The sequence below is a fragment of the Diospyros lotus genome, chromosome 3 (genome assembly GCF_014633365.1).
Source record: "Diospyros lotus cultivar Yz01 chromosome 3, ASM1463336v1, whole genome shotgun sequence".
Classification (NCBI taxonomy): Eukaryota; Viridiplantae; Streptophyta; class Magnoliopsida; order Ericales; family Ebenaceae; genus Diospyros; species Diospyros lotus.
Genome location: NC_068340.1, coordinates 32,332,524 through 32,349,925, shown reverse-complemented (window position 1 = coordinate 32,349,925; position 17,402 = coordinate 32,332,524). Strand labels below are relative to the sequence as shown.

The 17,402-nt window shown below is 37.1% G+C and overlaps 2 protein-coding genes across 10 annotated transcripts; both read right to left on the bottom strand.

Annotated features, from left to right (window-relative positions):
* Positions 1-3,144: 3,144 nt before the first annotated feature.
* LOC127797073 (uncharacterized) lies at positions 3,145-5,505 on the bottom strand. Of its 3 annotated transcripts, none has more exons than XM_052329578.1 (3): positions 4,286-5,504; positions 3,969-4,144; positions 3,145-3,554 (listed from the first exon to the last, which is right to left on the bottom strand). In XM_052329578.1, exons 1-2 carry the CDS (start codon positions 5,354-5,356, stop codon positions 3,986-3,988), a joined length of 1,230 nt encoding a protein of 409 aa, XP_052185538.1. In that variant the 5' UTR covers positions 5,357-5,504; the 3' UTR covers positions 3,145-3,554; positions 3,969-3,985. The 3 variants fall into 3 exon arrangements, with proteins under 3 accessions (XP_052185538.1, XP_052185539.1, XP_052185537.1); XM_052329579.1 differs by lacking the exon at positions 3,145-3,554 and adding an exon at positions 3,561-3,744 and having other exon boundaries at positions 4,286-5,505; XM_052329577.1 differs by lacking the exon at positions 3,145-3,554 and having other exon boundaries at positions 3,751-4,144; positions 4,286-5,503.
* Positions 5,506-6,660: 1,155 nt separating this feature from the next.
* Positions 6,661-11,214, bottom strand: LOC127796192 (protein FAR-RED IMPAIRED RESPONSE 1-like). 7 transcript variants are annotated; one of them, XR_008021969.1, is made up of 5 exons: positions 10,897-11,214; positions 9,031-9,596; positions 7,778-8,000; positions 7,109-7,514; positions 6,661-6,937 (listed from the first exon to the last, which is right to left on the bottom strand). XR_008021969.1 is itself a non-coding variant. In XM_052328207.1 (5 exons), the coding sequence occupies exons 3-4, from the start codon at positions 9,577-9,579 to the stop codon at positions 7,806-7,808; spliced, it is 744 nt and encodes a 247-aa protein (XP_052184167.1). In that variant the 5' UTR covers positions 9,580-9,596; positions 10,897-10,943; positions 11,081-11,199; the 3' UTR covers positions 6,661-7,514; positions 7,778-7,805. The 7 variants fall into 7 exon arrangements, 4 of the variants coding, with proteins under 4 accessions (XP_052184167.1, XP_052184166.1, XP_052184168.1 ...); XR_008021970.1 differs by having other exon boundaries at positions 6,661-6,934; XR_008021968.1 differs by having other exon boundaries at positions 6,661-7,357; positions 7,449-7,514.
* Between the last annotated feature and the right edge of the window lie 6,188 nt (positions 11,215-17,402).

Sequence of the window (17,402 nt, the reverse complement as noted above, 5' to 3'; positions counted from 1 at the left end):
GCGACACATAAGTACTGAGAGAAAAGGGTTTATGGATTACCATCGAATGCCAGCGGGGAAACAATAAGTACGTCACACTTGGGAATGACACATAAAAAGAGGTTCTTGGAATTGGTTCATACAAGCTCAAAATGAAGAATGACAAAAGTATTCCTAAAGGATGTTATGTATGCTCTTGGAGTCCGGTATGATTTTTTATCAATAGCATTTTTATTGGGACAAAGATGTTCTTTTCTTTTTCATGGTACTGGTGTGAACATCTATTTAGAGAATACATTTTTTGGTTGTGGTTTCTTAGTTGATGGTTTTTTCAAACTAAACTCGGATTATGTTTATGATAATCATTCCATCGCTTTAGTTTCCTTTACCTTTTCTATCATGGATGTTGATTGTGATTTATAGAATAAAAGGCATGGCCATGTAAGCCAAGATAGAATGGTGCCATGATGTGCCCTCAAATTCATAAGATTGGGATTGCATATGTGTCGCGTTGCTTCTGTATCCACAATCCACTCAAGACACGAATATGCAACTAATGTATGCGAGCAAACATAAAGTAAATGAGAAATAAACAAGGAATACACCTTCTTTGGCTCTGAACAATCCCAAACGAAATGACCATTTTTCATACAATTATAACATTTTAGTTTGAATAAATCATTCTTTCCACGCGTCCCCTCCTTGGCCTTCTTGCTTTTGCCATTCTTAAGTGTAAGACTTGATGCCCTCAATGCTTGCCTTCTGCATTTAGGCCCAAAGCCCTCATGCCTCTCGGCCTTGGCCACAAAAGCCGCCACTCGATTCACTTAATGCGCTCCACCTTAAACTCCAAGTGATGTGAAATATCATCAAATGTTTTAATATTCTTGCTATGTGTCATTAGAGTTTCATCTAGGACCATTCAGGGTCAGACAAGGATCTAATCACCCCTAAGAGTTGTTGCTCATCATAAAGTACTACTACCGCATTTTGAAGATCTCTAATAAGTGAACTCATCACTCTTAGATGCTCAGTCATACTATGCCTTGGGTCCTTGATATACTATTGAAATTTCAACTGTAAAGCACGAAGCTTTATAGCATATGTCTTAACCAAAAGTGATCTTCAGCTTCTGCCACATCTCCATGATAGTCTGGCAAGGCTCAAACTAACCCATGAGGTTACTCTACATGCTAACAAGTATCATAAGACAAACATGGCGATCTCTCTCGAGCCATTTCTCATATGCCTTCTGTGTTGCCAATAAAACATTTTCCCCTTATGGTTTGAGATGGAAAGTCTCTAAAGTGTCCCATATCTTTTCCATCTGAAGTAGATACTGAATCTACTTCTCTCATATGAAGTAGTTGGACCTATCCAACTTGTCTATCCTAATCAAACTTCCAGCAAAACTAGTAGGCGTGATCATTAAATCAAGGATAATAAAAAGATATTCAGTACACATGCTTAAAACAAACAATTAAATCAAAACATTTATATATACACTCAAGGATCAACATATCGCCAGGGTCTAAAATCATCATCCATGATGCATAACTAAAACACTTTGACTCAATTGCCTATGTAAAACCATTTAACAAAATCCAAACAGTACCTAAGGACCTACACAAGCACCAAAATCGATACTAAACAGAAACATGGTACAAACTAATTATCAATAAAAAAAATAAAACTACATATTTGCATAAGACAGATAATTAACAAGGTAATTTTCTATTATGCAAAATATGCCATATCATATTTATTTCATATACATTTTGAATTTCATTATAAATATTTGCAATTAAAGCAATTATCATGACAAAATTAAAACACATAATAAATGTGATGAAGATAACATCACTAATTTTCAAAATTAATATTCCAAAAAAAAAGATATGCTAAAAAATAATTATAATTTTTTCCTTTTTTTAAATCCTTTATTGTTGCTAATAATTGGTCGGATTGACTCTAATCTAGATTCGCTTATGGATCTCTTAATGGATCAAGTCAACCCGATCTGAATCCAACATAGTGGGTCGACCCAACACTTAGTGGACCCATCTTCTTCCCCCTTCATCACTTAGGGTTTTTGCCTCCAACCTTGCGCCTCGCCATCGCCTCTTTCCCCAATATTCCCCACCGGTCGCCTCCCTCTTTCACACCCTTCATCGCCGACAGCTTTGGCTGCTAGCTTCCCATCTTCAATGACAACCACAGAGGTAGTTGATCGACAACAAGAAGAGGCTGCAACCATGGCGAATCATCGGCCATGGCAGTCACAGTAAACCCACGACCATGACAAACTCACAACGACGAGCTCAATGAACCCATGGGGAGTCGACCACCGTCAGTTAAAGAAGATGGGGCATGGCGCTGGTTGGCGACGATGTGTGATGGGAAAGAATGAGCTAGAGCTATCAGCCCTGCAAGGGCTTGATCCATTAGTCGACCAAGATGAAGAAGATGACCAATCGGTCACTACCACTTCGCCCCTCATTCGCCAGCGACTTGAACGAACCTCCCACTGGCCTCAACGTACGCGACCGCCGACTACACATCCTCAGCCACGGTGAGGAAGACCCACGAGCAATCCCACCAACTGTGATGCATATGGCCGCCGACAATAGAGCCTTGGTCATGGCTAGTTAGTAGCAAATAGACAAAAAATAAATAATTTTATGCCAAAAAGTCACGAGTTACCAACACTGTGGCTCTGAATGGTCAATCATAATGATGTAGACAAATAATGTAGCTATGATACCACTAAAGAACTTTGTAAAAAAAATAACAAAACATATATATATATATATATATACCTGAATCATAGCAGAAGAATTGAACCATGATTTGTCTAACAACCTTTGCAGAAGAAAACTATAAAAACTTTCTTTCTTCTGGCCAACCCTTGTTCGTCTAAGGCTTGAAATGGTGATGTCAAAGATGGTGTATGAACAACCTAAAAATTGAATCAGAGTTGACTACCTTTTTTTTCTATTCTATGTCTATATATATATATATATCACAAAGATATAGATATATACATATATCATACAGATATATCCTTTTAAAAATCAAAACGTGGAGGGATTTGAATCAAATTCAAATTCCAACCACTTATCCCATAATAACCACAAAGTTTAACAGAGAAATTAACACTGAATATTCAAGGAACATCATTACCATCATCAGTTTGATTCCAACTAGAAAGGCAAATATGGAGAACCAAAAACCTCAAGATAAATCTCACGAAGAAGAACCATAAAAAACAGGCAACCTAACCTTATTGGCCAAGTTAATCATGTTGCTCCAATGATGCTCAATTATCCTAAAGGCTTTGAGTTTTTAAAGAAAACTGCAGGGGTTTAGAACCTGAATCTGAGTGCTTATATAAGCAGACTCCCTTAGAAGTGTACATTTTGACAGAGGGAACAAATCTTGATCAAGCAAACCTCATAGAGAGCCTGTCTAGAGCTGTTGAATTGCTTAGCTATGGTGCAATAAGGAGCTCTTCACAATAGCTTTCCAACAGGAGTCTGAAATAACTTGGTTCTTCTGTTACTCCATACTCATAGCTGCAATACGGTAACTCGCCATCAGAATCCAATCTAGCCAACAGTGCCCCACCCCCACACAAATATTCCCATCTTTGCACATGGCGCTAGTTTGAAATGCATCCTTCACAGTGAGAAATCATTCCATCCGATAATATAAAAAATGAAGTTGGGGAAATTCAGTATTTTAATCATCCACAGTTTGCTTTCCCTGTCAAAATAAATAATACTAATACATTCACATATCTAATGTTTTTCTCTCAACATATTCCAAAGATAAGCAACACGTTCCCAGTCTCAGAAACATGAATTTCCTGGTCTGTTACTAAATTGGTGAGCATTTCCTCTTCTATGATGAGGAAAGGCTAAAGATAAAAAGCACCTTGAATTAACAGATAGATTATTACACAACATAAGAAATGTTCTGCAAGTCACCTTGATGGATTGATTTCTCACCACCCATACTTGGCTTGTGTTTGAGCTTTGGTGAGTAACCCTTTGGAGCGGCGCTCTGCAAGCTCCATTTCTTTCTGCTTCACATCGTAGTACAAAGAACCAATCTGATGCTTCCTCTTATGCAACTTTGTTGGTTTCCCCTTTGTTGAAACAGGCTGCAAGAAAGATAAATTCATCCATTCAGAAAAGGCAACTAAATTAGAAGGCGTCTCCACTGCAAGAAACTCCTCGTTTTGCAAGGGTCGTATTAACTAGAATTCGAGTTCAACGAGGGATAGAAGACTAGATTTCAGTACCTTGTATGAGGGCCCAAACGCCATTCCAGTTAACCTGACCTGGTCCTCCCGGGGCCGATTCCTAATCAATTCATCCTGCTTCACCTCAACTATTTCCCGAGGAACCCCATTCCTACCTCTCTTCCCCGAAATTTTCGCCAAACTTTCCCCTGCTTCATTCCCCAAGATTTCTGAACCCGATGGCATCATTGCAGTGGAGCCATCGCCCCAATTGCTCTCATGCTCATATTGCCCGTAATCATCGTAGCTTCCATGGTTGGGATGACTGTAATAGTTTTCATAATTTGCATTGGCAGTAGCCCAGCCAGATGCGTCACTATTGGCAACTGCATATTCAGAACAAGAATTCCCCAAATCACCTGATGAAGCAGAGGGCCATTGCCCATCATAGCTCCAAACGTCTGGATTAGCACCCGTTTTGGTGCTTTCGGTGCCAAAAGCCTTTGAAGTCGATGCAGGCAAATTCGCTTCGAGAATCGATCTCCTTCCTGAACCTGAAGCAGTGGGCGCCGCGCCCAATGCCGAAGAGGAGTTCTTGGGCGCAGGAATACTCGATAGGAACGATTTAACCGATGACGGTTGCGTAATAGATTTCTCACGTTTTTTAACTTCTCTACCGCCATCATCCTCATCGTCGTCGACATTGCCAGCGCCAGACTTGATGATGAGAGGGTTTATCGGAAGCTTCAACTGCACAACAATTTTCTTCTCGGGATTTGGAGAAGAAACCGGCGGATTGAGGAGGGCATCGCGGAACTTGGGTTGAGGAAGCGACGAGAAAACAGGATAAGATTCGGGTTCAAGCTGTCCTGATTGCGGTTCCTCCTCCTCCTCCTCCTCCTCCTCTTCTTCTTGATTGGTGGTGGGCTTTGTAGATGAGAGATCGGTTGGGATCGGGAGGTGGGATTTTGGAGGTGGAAGCGAAGAGAAGAGAGAGGAGAAGATTTTCGAGGAAGGCGGTGACCTTCTTCCGGCGGATTCAGAGGGATGATCCGGATTTTGCGATCGGAGGTGGCCTGGTCCTGGTGCTTCTTCGTCTGAAGAGGCATAGTTTGCGAGCAGAGAGTCCATGGGAGAGCGAAGGTCCAAGTCGAATAAAACGGGGAAATTAGGGTTTCAAACAGTCTGGGGTCTGGAGGCAGAAGGTTGGGGTAAATTTTTCTTAAATTTGTTTTTCAAAATACCACCGCCTCCAAAATATATTCTCAAACTATTCCTTTTCCTTCCAGAACCCAAACTAACCAGCCAGCCATTACATTAAGAAGGGAGTATTATTATTTTTTTAAATTATATTTTTGACAATCACTCAAAGTTTCTCAACAATCCAAATCCATCCAACTAAACAGAAACCATATCAATGTTAATTGGGCAGGTGATTAAGATTAAATTTTTTTGTCCAATCTAATATTTTTGTTATGTATTATGTGTTTTTCAGATCATTATTTAATTTTTTTATTATTTTAATTATACTTTTAAATTTATATTTTAAATTAATTTAACTTTTATATTTTAATTTTTTTAACAACTTAAATTTTTTATTATTTCAATTATATTCATATATTTATATTTTTTAATCAATTTAACTTCTATTTGACATATAAAAGATAATAAAATAAGATAATCAATACTTGTTGATTATGTGTAAAAAAATTATAATATGTATGGTCAAGAAAGTAAAAGAATATAAAGATGAAAGAAAGTGGTTGCTGACAATGTTTTAAATTTAACAAATTAATTAAAATTTTAACTCAAAAAACTAATTCATCTCACTTTTTTTTTTTACACGTTAAATATAAATGTTAAATTTACTTAAAAATACAAATATGTATAATTAAAATAATAAAAAATTCAAGCTATCACACCCAAAAAAATTAAAATATAAAAATTAAATTAATTTAAAAATACAAGTACAAAAATATAATCGAAATAATAAAAAATTGAAATAATTACAAAAAAAAAAAAACATGAAAGTACAAATATAAAAATATAAGTTTGTTCAATTTTTTTTTAAATGATTCCATTATTTATATTATATATATGAAAGGGTTGAATAATTTCTAATAAATTATTAATGATAATATCATTATCAACACTCAAATTTAAAAGTCTCTTATTAATATTTTATGAAATTAGATGTATCATTAAGGCAAGACAAGACAAAGGTTGTTAACAATTAATAAATAATAACTGACTCAGTTATTTTTCTGTCCTTTTCTTTAATTCTTTCTTTGTAATTCATTAACATTATTTCATTTTAGTTCTTGCTTGTTAATCCATTTTCTCCACATTAAACCAAACTCTTAACTCTAAGCCAGAGTGCAAGTTAGAGGGCCACACGATAAAGGAAAATTCTATGCCGGAATGTTGATTGATGATTGATGATGTAGCTCTAGTATTAGATTAACTGAAGAGTAAATAACACCACAATCCACAAACAGACAACCCTACAGGATATCAACAACATTGACCATCAACTCACCTATACAACAATTGAGGTTGATAATGATACCGTAATGTAAGGTCCTTAATGAGAATCTCAAGTGGAATCATCAATTTCCATGCCGATGAAGATGAAGATGTTGATCGCCAGCTTGAGATGAAACTGAAAGAGGTGACCTCAAAGCCCAACAGCTTCTTGTCAGCTCAATGCTGCTGGTATCACGGCACCAGGAATGGTGATGAAGAGGCCGACAAAGGAATATAGTCGTGAGGAGTGAATTCAAATTCACTATCTATATGTATGTAGAGAGAGCAAGCGAGCGAAACAAAGAAGACACTTCAACAGTCTTTCAAGGGGAGATGATGCCACTCACAGTCACATACCCATTTCTTTCCGGTGCAAACGCCATGCCATTGTATATAATTGCGGCAAACTGGTTTCCCTCCTTGCAGGCACCAAAATCCAAAATGTAGATGCCATATTGAATTAATCAAGTACAAGGCGACAACTTGCAGATAGCAGGAGGCATACTTCCGTTAAACGGGTATCACAGGCATGGTGCTTGATAATGCACAATCTCCTGCAAAAGGGTTCTGCATGCAAATTGACTGAAGATTTCCTATTACTGCAGGCTGTAGGAAATGTACAGAATCACTTTATAAAACCAAAATAGTGTAATGTACTTCTGAATGAATGCGATATGCACTTCCAATGGCAAAGAACCTGTTATGATCTTTGCTAGTAGTTCTAGAGAAGGATGTGCCAGTCCCGAGTTTAGAACACAGGTTTCTGCAAAATACCCATGCAGCAACAAAATCATTCAAAAAATTAAAGCATTATCAAGCCTCTACAAGCTCATAACAAATGCCAAATCTTTCCAATGCCTATAAATCATTCACTTGCTGAATTGCACAATTTGATAATAAAATGGAAAAAGAAAAGAAAAGGAAAAAAATGAAAAATGAGTATGATAGATATATGATGGAAAAGGAACTAGATGTAGCCATAACTAGTATTCAACTAATAGTTAGGAAGGGAAGGTAGAAATGCACCAGAGCCAGTATGTATTCATTGACTTTGCTACAATTGCTCTTCTCCCTCGTCTTCAATTTCTTTTATATTTTCAACTATTTCGTGGATGCTCTTTGTGAGGTGGTTCATATGCTGTTCTACATCTTTCAAAACTACATCCAGTTGCTTACGGCACTCTACTAGTTGTTGGTTTGCACGTTGAAGCTGCACAGACAACTGCCGGATTTTCTTTTCCTTTTCATCCTGCAAATAGAAATTTTTTGGTCAAAGAGAGACTGGAGCCAATAGTGGCTGCTGCTAGCATTTTTTTTTATTTTCTTTTTTTGGATAAGCCAAAAAATTACAGTTGAACTTAATTGTTATGCCAAAATCAGTTTCCTTAGGAAATTAGGATAGCATTAAACAGGATACAGCTGAACATGATATTCAAACTATTATGCAGCATTAAAACCCGACTTCTTCCACTCTCTAGAACTCAGAAAAAGAAACAAGGAAGCAGCTCTAAAGGTTTCTGATCATTGATGGTTAGAATTAGCAGAGAAGGAACTTGATTTGTCAGAAATCCAACGCTATAAGACTGCACAAAGGGCACCATAGGGATTAGCATTTTCAAAATTTGACACAGATTGTTTATCAAACATTTTAAAAAGCAAACAAGCCTTCCAAGAGACACTTGGCCAATCAATAAGAGTAAACACTCCTTGAAGAATCATGATTCTAAATGTGGATGACACCATGGTCTTAATTGGGACATATTAGCCACCCAAGGACCTTTCCATATGTAAGAACTGTAATCACCAATTACTCAGCAAGGTCCTGTACTTGTCACCCATATGCATTTTGGATATATTTTGGTCAAGATCTGATTTGACTAGGTTTAGTTTAAATAATTTCTTTTGACTTCCAAAATATATATATGTGTGTGTGTGTGTGTGAGCATAACTATGACTTGTATTTTCCATTTTGGCAACTTCAAACCTTGTTCTCCTTAGTATTGACTATTCAAAAGGTGATGCTGACTATATTATAATCAAAAGTGAGAAAAAAAAAAGAAAAACAACTTCTAGGACAACATGACTCTCCCTCAAGAGAGGCATATGACAAACTAGAGAAGAAAGGAGAGGGAAGAACAAACTTAAGAACAGGGACTAAAAAGGAAGTCAAATTTTACTGAAGGGAAACATTAACACAGAGACAGAGAGAACAAAAGATCTAGAAAATTAGTCACAAAAGGAGAAGCAAAAACAAAACAGCAAATATAATTTCAGCAAACCTGTGGCCCAGCTTGAACTGTAGGTTGACGAACCTTCCCAGCAGGTATTCCCAATGGGTGACTATGCTTTGTTTCAAGTTTTGTGACAACCCATTTACCAGACTTCTCCTTCCTCACCATTATCATTGCCTTGCATCCCTCCCTAGTTATCTCCCTTGGCTTCCTCACTTCAAGCTTCTTGACTTTCTTACTTTTTACACGGAAACCTTCTTTGTTACAGAGAAATCTGCGACTAATAACTGATCCATCGCGGCTTGAACGATGGCAATTACCAATGCGGATTATAAAGCCAATACGCGTTGCATATGCATCATAGAACACCATAGCAGCCTCTTCAGAATCGAACTCCATTCCAATATATGGCTGCATATTCTCATCTATTTCAGGAACAACCAAGTCTCTGTCATCATATAAATCAAGCATTACTCCACTTGCTGACTCACAAACATCTCTTCCACCTGAACTTTCTATCATTTTGTTGTCCACATCTGTATCTATATGACATTCTATTCTGGCAGAATCTGCAATCATTTTGTACTGCTCACTCATATATGGCGAGAAATTCACTGCTAAAAGAAAAACATGAATGAAGTAATTGTCCAAAGCCAACACAAAACCAATATCTTAAGTAATATAAACCTAATATCTATCTAGAAATATACAAATATAAAAAGGCCGAATCGAGAATCTCATAAGATGGCTCACACTGCATAACTCTTGATATAGAACTGGTTCTTGATCTTTAAAAAGTTTAGATATCCCTTTTTTCTTGGAGAACATTCATTCACAGGCAGTTAAGTTCAGTCTAGGTTCCAATCTGAAAAAACTGACCCGACTGATTACTAATATAAAGGACATCAATTATTCTTCCACCAAGATGGGCTTGTTTCATGGAAGGCATACATGTTCTTTCTGTTCATTTACAATAAAGACATTTAAAAGAATAAATCTACATTTCACTTCTGTACAAAGTTGTGCTGCTTTATTTACACATTCTATTGTTGTAAGAACAAGAACTAGACTGGGATGCCAATATCATCTATTTGATGAATTGTTGATACTTCAGCTCAATCAAGACTCCTTCAAATTTTGGAGTGATCAATAAGGAATCTGGGCAAGCGTATCTATGCCACCAACAAAAAATACAGATAAAAGGTTTGAAACAAAGGGTTCGGAACACTTGATGACAAAAAGGCTATAACCACATGGTCCAATTAGCTCCTATAACATAAGCACATCCAATTGGAGATTAAACTAGTGAGTCTACGAAATACTTTCACAGCATTAGGACGATGTGCATATAGATTGCTACAATAGCAGAATTTCACATGTTAAGCTACCTTTAGCTTATGTCTGCAATTACACTCTTCATATCCCCAAAGTTTTTTTTTCTTTTTAATTTTTAAAGATGACTTCATATTCCCGAAGATAGTAATGTGCCAATTCAAAGACTAGCAGCCATGCACAAGAAGCCGCATTAAGCTTATTACTGGATTAGACGGCATCTATACTTTACAGCCATATTTGTGTTTCATCAAGGACAACTTTATTTGCAGCAGACCAGAAAATTTTACAACAAACTGGGAAGGAAAAAACGGAGGTGGTTCTACTTTTTAATGCAGTGAGTCCCTCATTTTATTGAACGAAACTACATTTCTGAAACACAATCGCCTCCTCGTCCTGCAAACATACGTACAGAGACTACAGCAAATTCATTCTTCAGTAATATGTACAGAATTGTAGATCATCTGCAACTAATTATTGTACCCAATAGGTACGAAGGCACTAATTATTTCATCAAACCTAAATAATACAGGTACGGCGGCTACTTCTCTGTTCCTGAATTAATTGAACATCAATGGGTACCTTTTCAAATATAATAGCTCCGCCAGCGTGGGAAGACCCGGAGAACCCTGTTAATCAAGAATCTCAATAAAGCACACCCAAGTTATCCAACGGGTTCAAACAAGTGAACGCACACACACACAACAGAATATTTCAAGCACAAAATTTGCCATTACAATCATTCGGGGCTTCGAAACTCAATTACCCACAAGAATTGGTTGATTATTGAAGCTCTCCATATTAGACCTGCGAATCCTAGGGTTTTGAGTATCTCCATGCTTCTTTAACTTAGTTATTTGTAAATTTTCTATTAGAAACGATCAAGCTGTTTGAAGGCAGCTTGAGGATTAGTTTGGTTAGGTTTTTTTTTAACAGCGTTTAAATTGGGTAGTGTTTAAGTTATATAATAGCGTTTAAGCTGATAATGTGTTTGGATAAATATGCTTTTAAGCTATTAGTGTAAAGTTATGTGTTTGATTTGTAAAAGCTGATAAATTGTTAGAACTTAATAAAAAGACTAAAATAGACATGATATTGAAAAATACAAATAAAATTCAAAAAATATAATTTTTTAAAAAAAAAAATTATAATTGATGCCCAATTACTAAAATACTTACAATTACATATTAATAAATTATAAAATAATTTTAAAAATATATAATTTTTTTATTTTATGTATAAATTTAAATTTAATTCATAAAAATATTCAATATATATGTTGAAATATTATATAAAATTATTTATTTTTAAATTTTATCATTACATATCCTGTATTTTTCATTTAAATAAATATTAATACTTAAATTTATATTTGTTTTGAATCGCTAGAAATTTGATATAAAACACCAAGATTACAAAATTATACATGACACAATAATTGATAATGAAATAAATTTGAATTACAAATTTTAAAATTAGAAAATATAATCAAGATAAACAGAAAAATCACAAACTACAATTTGATGATGTTGTTATAAGTCTAGGATTTCTCACACTAATCCAACAGACTCATTGTGCACCCAATTTAACCCAAAATCAAAGCCTTGCATGTAATCGTTACATCGTATGGATGGGGGAGCAGGCACTTGGGGAACTATTCATCAGCATCCCCACCCCAAAACATATACTTTATTCAGCTGATCAATTGAAGCTAATTGTCAAGAAATGAAGAGAAAGAAATCAACAATGGAGGTGTATATATCTCATTGGTAATCTAAAGAGCAATCAGTGTCATCTTCCATCTGTAAGGAAAACACCATAGCTAATCAAAAGTGGAATAAATGTTTGATATATTGCGAACAATAGACTACAGGCGGTAACAAGCAAAACAATTCCATTGTTCAGGAGAAACAATTTAACTGAAATACCACCTTCCAGCTAACCAAGTTGAAGGTCATGATTACTTTATTCTGCCTGTTCGGGGGAGTCAAATTGACATACAATTATCGTGATTGTCCAATATCTAGAGCTATAGCATCTCGCATTGCCATCCAATAAATATCACTCTGGTCCACTTCATCGTTTCTTTGACCATCAAATGGTGTCACAGATTGTGCATCAAGAATATAATTTTCGTTTTCAGCTGTAGTGAATGCAACATCATGTACCTCTTTCTTTTTAATATAGTTATGGATGGCCATTGTATCTAAAACAATGTCTCGTTGGGTATCAAAATTATATGCAGGCATATCTCCCAAAACCCTAAATCTTTTCTTCCATACTCAAAAAGTCCGCTCAACAACCATTCTGCAAGAAGAATGTAAGTAATTGAATGACTCTTTATGCCCTCTTGGTGCACGCAATTGGCTTGTTCTTGCACGTCGAAAATCTTCAAGATGATATCTTATATTCTCACCTTTGTATGGCCCCATGTATCCAGTCGTATGAGAGTATCATGCATCTACTAGATAATATTTCTCTCCTGTTGGGTGGGAAAAATTCAAGTCGGACCTACGAATTGCTTCACCAAATATTTTGGCATCATGAGCTGATCCCTCCCACCTCGCCCATGCAAATGTAAAACACATGTTGAAATCTACAATTGCAAAGATATTTTGGGTTGGATATCCTTTACGTCCTATAATGGTACTTCCTCACCTCGTGGCAACCGAGCCTTTACATGAGTACCATCAATAGCTCCAATACAACCATGTAATGAAAATGTAAGATATTCGAATTATGTTTCAACAATTAACCTAAGAATAATCACAAGTTAATAGAATGTATTAATAAATACCTTAAAGAATGGCAAATACTTGGGATTATTCAGTTTGTGGTATCCTTCCCCATCATTGTAATTTGGATGTGGTTTAATAATATCAATAGCTAACTTATTAACAGCAACCAAAACTCTATGAAATTGTCGACTAATTGTCTCACCAGAATGATTGAACATTTCTTGTATTAATCGATTCCCAACCCCATACCCACAAATCATCAAAAATATTCCGACTAATTCAGGCACAGACATTCCTCGTGTAGGGGTGAGATCATATGTTTCGGTTAAATCATGACATAAATCCAAAAAAATTGATTTTGTCATACGAAAATCTTGGTAACATCGAGTTTCATTACCATTTAGTATTTTGTGCATGAGTGTATGACTTGTTCGTTGAGATGTACGGCATGGTTCCTTGAGCATGTATTTGGCGTAATAATTTAAAATCGCCCCTGCAGTTTGTCTGAATAAGAACATTGATTCTGCATTAACCTGTTCATTATTTGCTTCATCGTAGTCATTCTCCTGATCTTCCATTATTCTGTAAAGCATGGAGCTTTATTAATATCAATACTAGTTGATCTTAACAAGTCAAGTCTATAAAATTTTAAAAATATATCAAATTGCATTCAAACATAAAACACCATTAACAAGTTGAAGCACATCATCCAACACGCACAACAACAAACAATGTTCAACATAAAACACGCTCAACAATAGTCTCAATAATACTCAAACATAAATAACATTAGTTCAAACATATTAAAGGAAAAAGTTCATGGTAGAGGCTGATGATCTTCAAACAACTGATGGAGGTAGTCCAACCAAGCAAATCTTGCCTCATCAGATGGTTGATTTATGAAGACAGTTCGATTCGGGGGCTTGGTAAAAAGGGTGCAAGCATAATTCCACAACTTACACCCAACCTGAATGGGGAGACGCTGCAATACCTCCATGCATTTTGGAATACTTTCTGCATCTGGTCCAGCAACAGAGTTCGTAGTATTTGTGCTCTTAGTGTATAGCTGCATTAAGTCTTCAATATTTGTCCTCAACATGGCAGCACTCGACATCCTTTCCTTCCTATCCCTTTTAGGGGCCGATGATCTCCTTTGTTGCCAGCTTGGTTCTGGAAACAAATCGTCACCAGTTGCAGCATCAATGGGGCTTTGATCCCTATCAAATGGCTCTCCAAGATCATTTATATCCTCAGTGTGCTGAATTGCATCATCTTCTTTATCGGTACTCGATAGTTGAGTTGGAGGTTGATATTGACTTGGAGCTCGTGCTTTTTCCCCAGTTGTTGCAATATCAGAGAATAAGCCATCATAGCGAAACCATATGATGGACAAGTCTTTGTTCCTGAATTTTCAAAAGTTGTCATTTTCCTGTAAACCCACAAATGCAAACAATTGTCATTTATTGTGTCTCAAGTAGTTTATAAAATATAAAAATTTATCATATGGAGAACATATCAAAATACCTTAATTTTCTACTCCCACCAAGCATTATCTGCCGCAATAGTCTTCTTTGATTCATCCCACCCCAAACCTGACTCTCATCGTATCATTTGCTTAAATAGTGTCCATTCATTCTTCATAGAATCCCAGTGGTTTTTCAATTGCTTGTTGTCATAACATTTTCCTGTTATTTCATTAAAAATCTTGACCAAATTTTTTCCACCCATCCTTATTTATAAATGATCCTGGCCTGTTTCTCTTTTGAATCTCTTGTTCTACTAGCTCTATAAATTGTAGATGTGTATGGTCATTCCACTTAGCAGAGGGTCATCCCGTATTGGAAATATAGTTCATCCGTTTCTTTCCTTTATCCATCTATATCATAACCAATATACAATGTGGGAGAGATAGAAATCCAAACATATTGACAAACAAAGCAGAAACTGAAACATGCAGAAACATTCCAATATAGTTTTTGTATTGAAACATGCAGTTAGTATTTGTATTGAAACATTCCAAACTGAAACATGCAAAAACATCCAAAAACTAGAATATACCATTATTCACAAAATACATAATATTACATAAACAACAACAATGAACATTTTTATATGACTTGCAAGTTTATTACACAAAAAGCAACATTTTTCCACAAACAGCAACAAGCCCAATCCATTTTTTTGACTTGCAAATAGCAATGACATTTTTATTACACAAACAACAATATTTTTACACGTACAACAACAAACCCAATCCATTTTTTTTGACTTGCAAGTAGCAATTTTACATTTTTATATGAACATTTTTATTACACAAACAACAATATTTTTATATAAACAGCAACAAACCTAATCCATTTTTTTTGACTTGCAAGTAGCAATTTTACATTTTTATATGAGCCTTATATTCCTATTCAAGGTTCGTTTGGCAAACAACAACAACAATGAAGGAAACAACAACAACAATGAAGGCAACAGCAAGATCAACAATAACAGCAACCCAATCCATTTTACAGAGATGAGCAGTGTAGATATACCCAATCAGCAATGAAGGCAACAACAATGGCAACAGCGAAGGCAGATCTGGAAGCAAGAGGCGGCAGCAGACGCGACCCCGGGCAACGGCAACGATGATGATGGCAGATCTGGAAGCAGGAGATGGCGATGGCAGTTTGCGGCGCTGGAAGCAAGAGGCGGTGCTGGGAGCAGGAGGTGGTGCTGGGCAGCGATGGGCAGCGCTGGGTGGCGGTGGTGATCGTTGTGGGAGGAGATTCGCAGCAATGGCATTATGGAGGAGGCACTGATGGTATGAGAGAAAAGAGATTCGTTGAAGCAGAAGAAAAGGGTTGAGGGATAAGAAGTGTAAATATTAAAATTGGAAGAGGATAAGATTGTCTTTTTCTTGGTCAACTTTAACAGCTCTTACTAGCTTTTCTGCAAAAGCTACTGTCCCAAAGCTTTATCTAAACGCTAATACAAAAGCGTTTAAGCCATAGAGCTTTGAAGCTCTTGACATAACCAAACAGATAACTAAATAAATCTTCTAGCTTAAACGTTGTAGTAATAGCTTAAAAGTGGTCAAACTGCATTGCCAAACGAAGCCTGAGAGAGAGAGAGAGAGATACTTGCGTTGTAGCCTTAAGTGAACTGTTCACTGCTACTCTCTACAGCTTCGCATGGATGCTAACAGAAGAGCCTCCACTCCCTGCGCCTGATTTGCAATATCATAGTTTTTCTTTTTCTTTTTTTATTTCTGGCAAACAATGGAAAATATTCAGGCCAAGAGGTATGGGTAAGTTTTAGGGTTTGTACAATAAAAATTATTTTTTATTTTACATACTGTAACGCCCCGCTCCCACTTACGGGTGTTACTCGTGAACAATCACCTGAATTGTCCACCTGCCCGGCCTTTGGCGAAGGGTGGATTATGTTTCAAGACGAAACGCTCTAGGTGGGATCTAGGCTCGTCCTTCCCTTCGTTGAATCCCAGGAATCGCTAGCAGAATTGGGCTTTAGCCACACCGCATTGGCTATAAAGGAAATCTCCTTCAAGCGCCCAACCGCCATTTTTTTTTTTATATTTAATTCTTTCCATCGAAGAATTTTACCGGGCTCCCAAAATCACCATCCAGACCAATCCATTGATGGATCACCAATTTTTTTTTTTTTGGAGGAAAAACTCATCATTTTCAATTTCCCAAAATTTCGGCGTTTTCTCCAAAAATGCCCGAAATTCCATTTATTTTGAAAATTCCTCCGGGGCCCAAAATCGATTAAGAAATGCCCCTTATTTCTCCAAAAATTCCAATTTTTAAAAAAATTGGCCGGCGAGGCCCACTGGCACGCCCGGGGCCTGCGCGGGGCCTCGCTGGCGCTGGCTGCGCGGGCTGGCCGCGCATGCCGCGCGGCCGCCCGCGCGCGCCCGTCGGCATGCGGGCGCGGCCCCCCGCGCGCGCCCGCCCGCACGCGGGCGCGGCCGCCTGCTCGCGCGCGCGGCCGCGACAGCCCGCGCGGGCGCTACCGCCCATGCGGCCCAGCCCGCGCGCAGGCAGCAGCCTGCTGCTGCTGATTTCCAGCAGCTTCCAGCTGCTGGTTCCCTCATTCTTTCTTCCCTTTTTTTTTTTTTTTTTTCTTTGGGCTATAAAACCCCAAATTTTCCAGAAATTAAATTTAAATAAATAAATTCACATTCATCTTGGTTTGCCTCTAATTCTCCATAATTAAGGCCTAATCCACCTCTTGATGAACACACAACATATCATACCAAATGGAAGTTTTTGCCTAGGCTTCAACATGCCATAAGCCTCAATCTCATTCACTAAGAAAAATCAACCCTTCAAGGAATATACA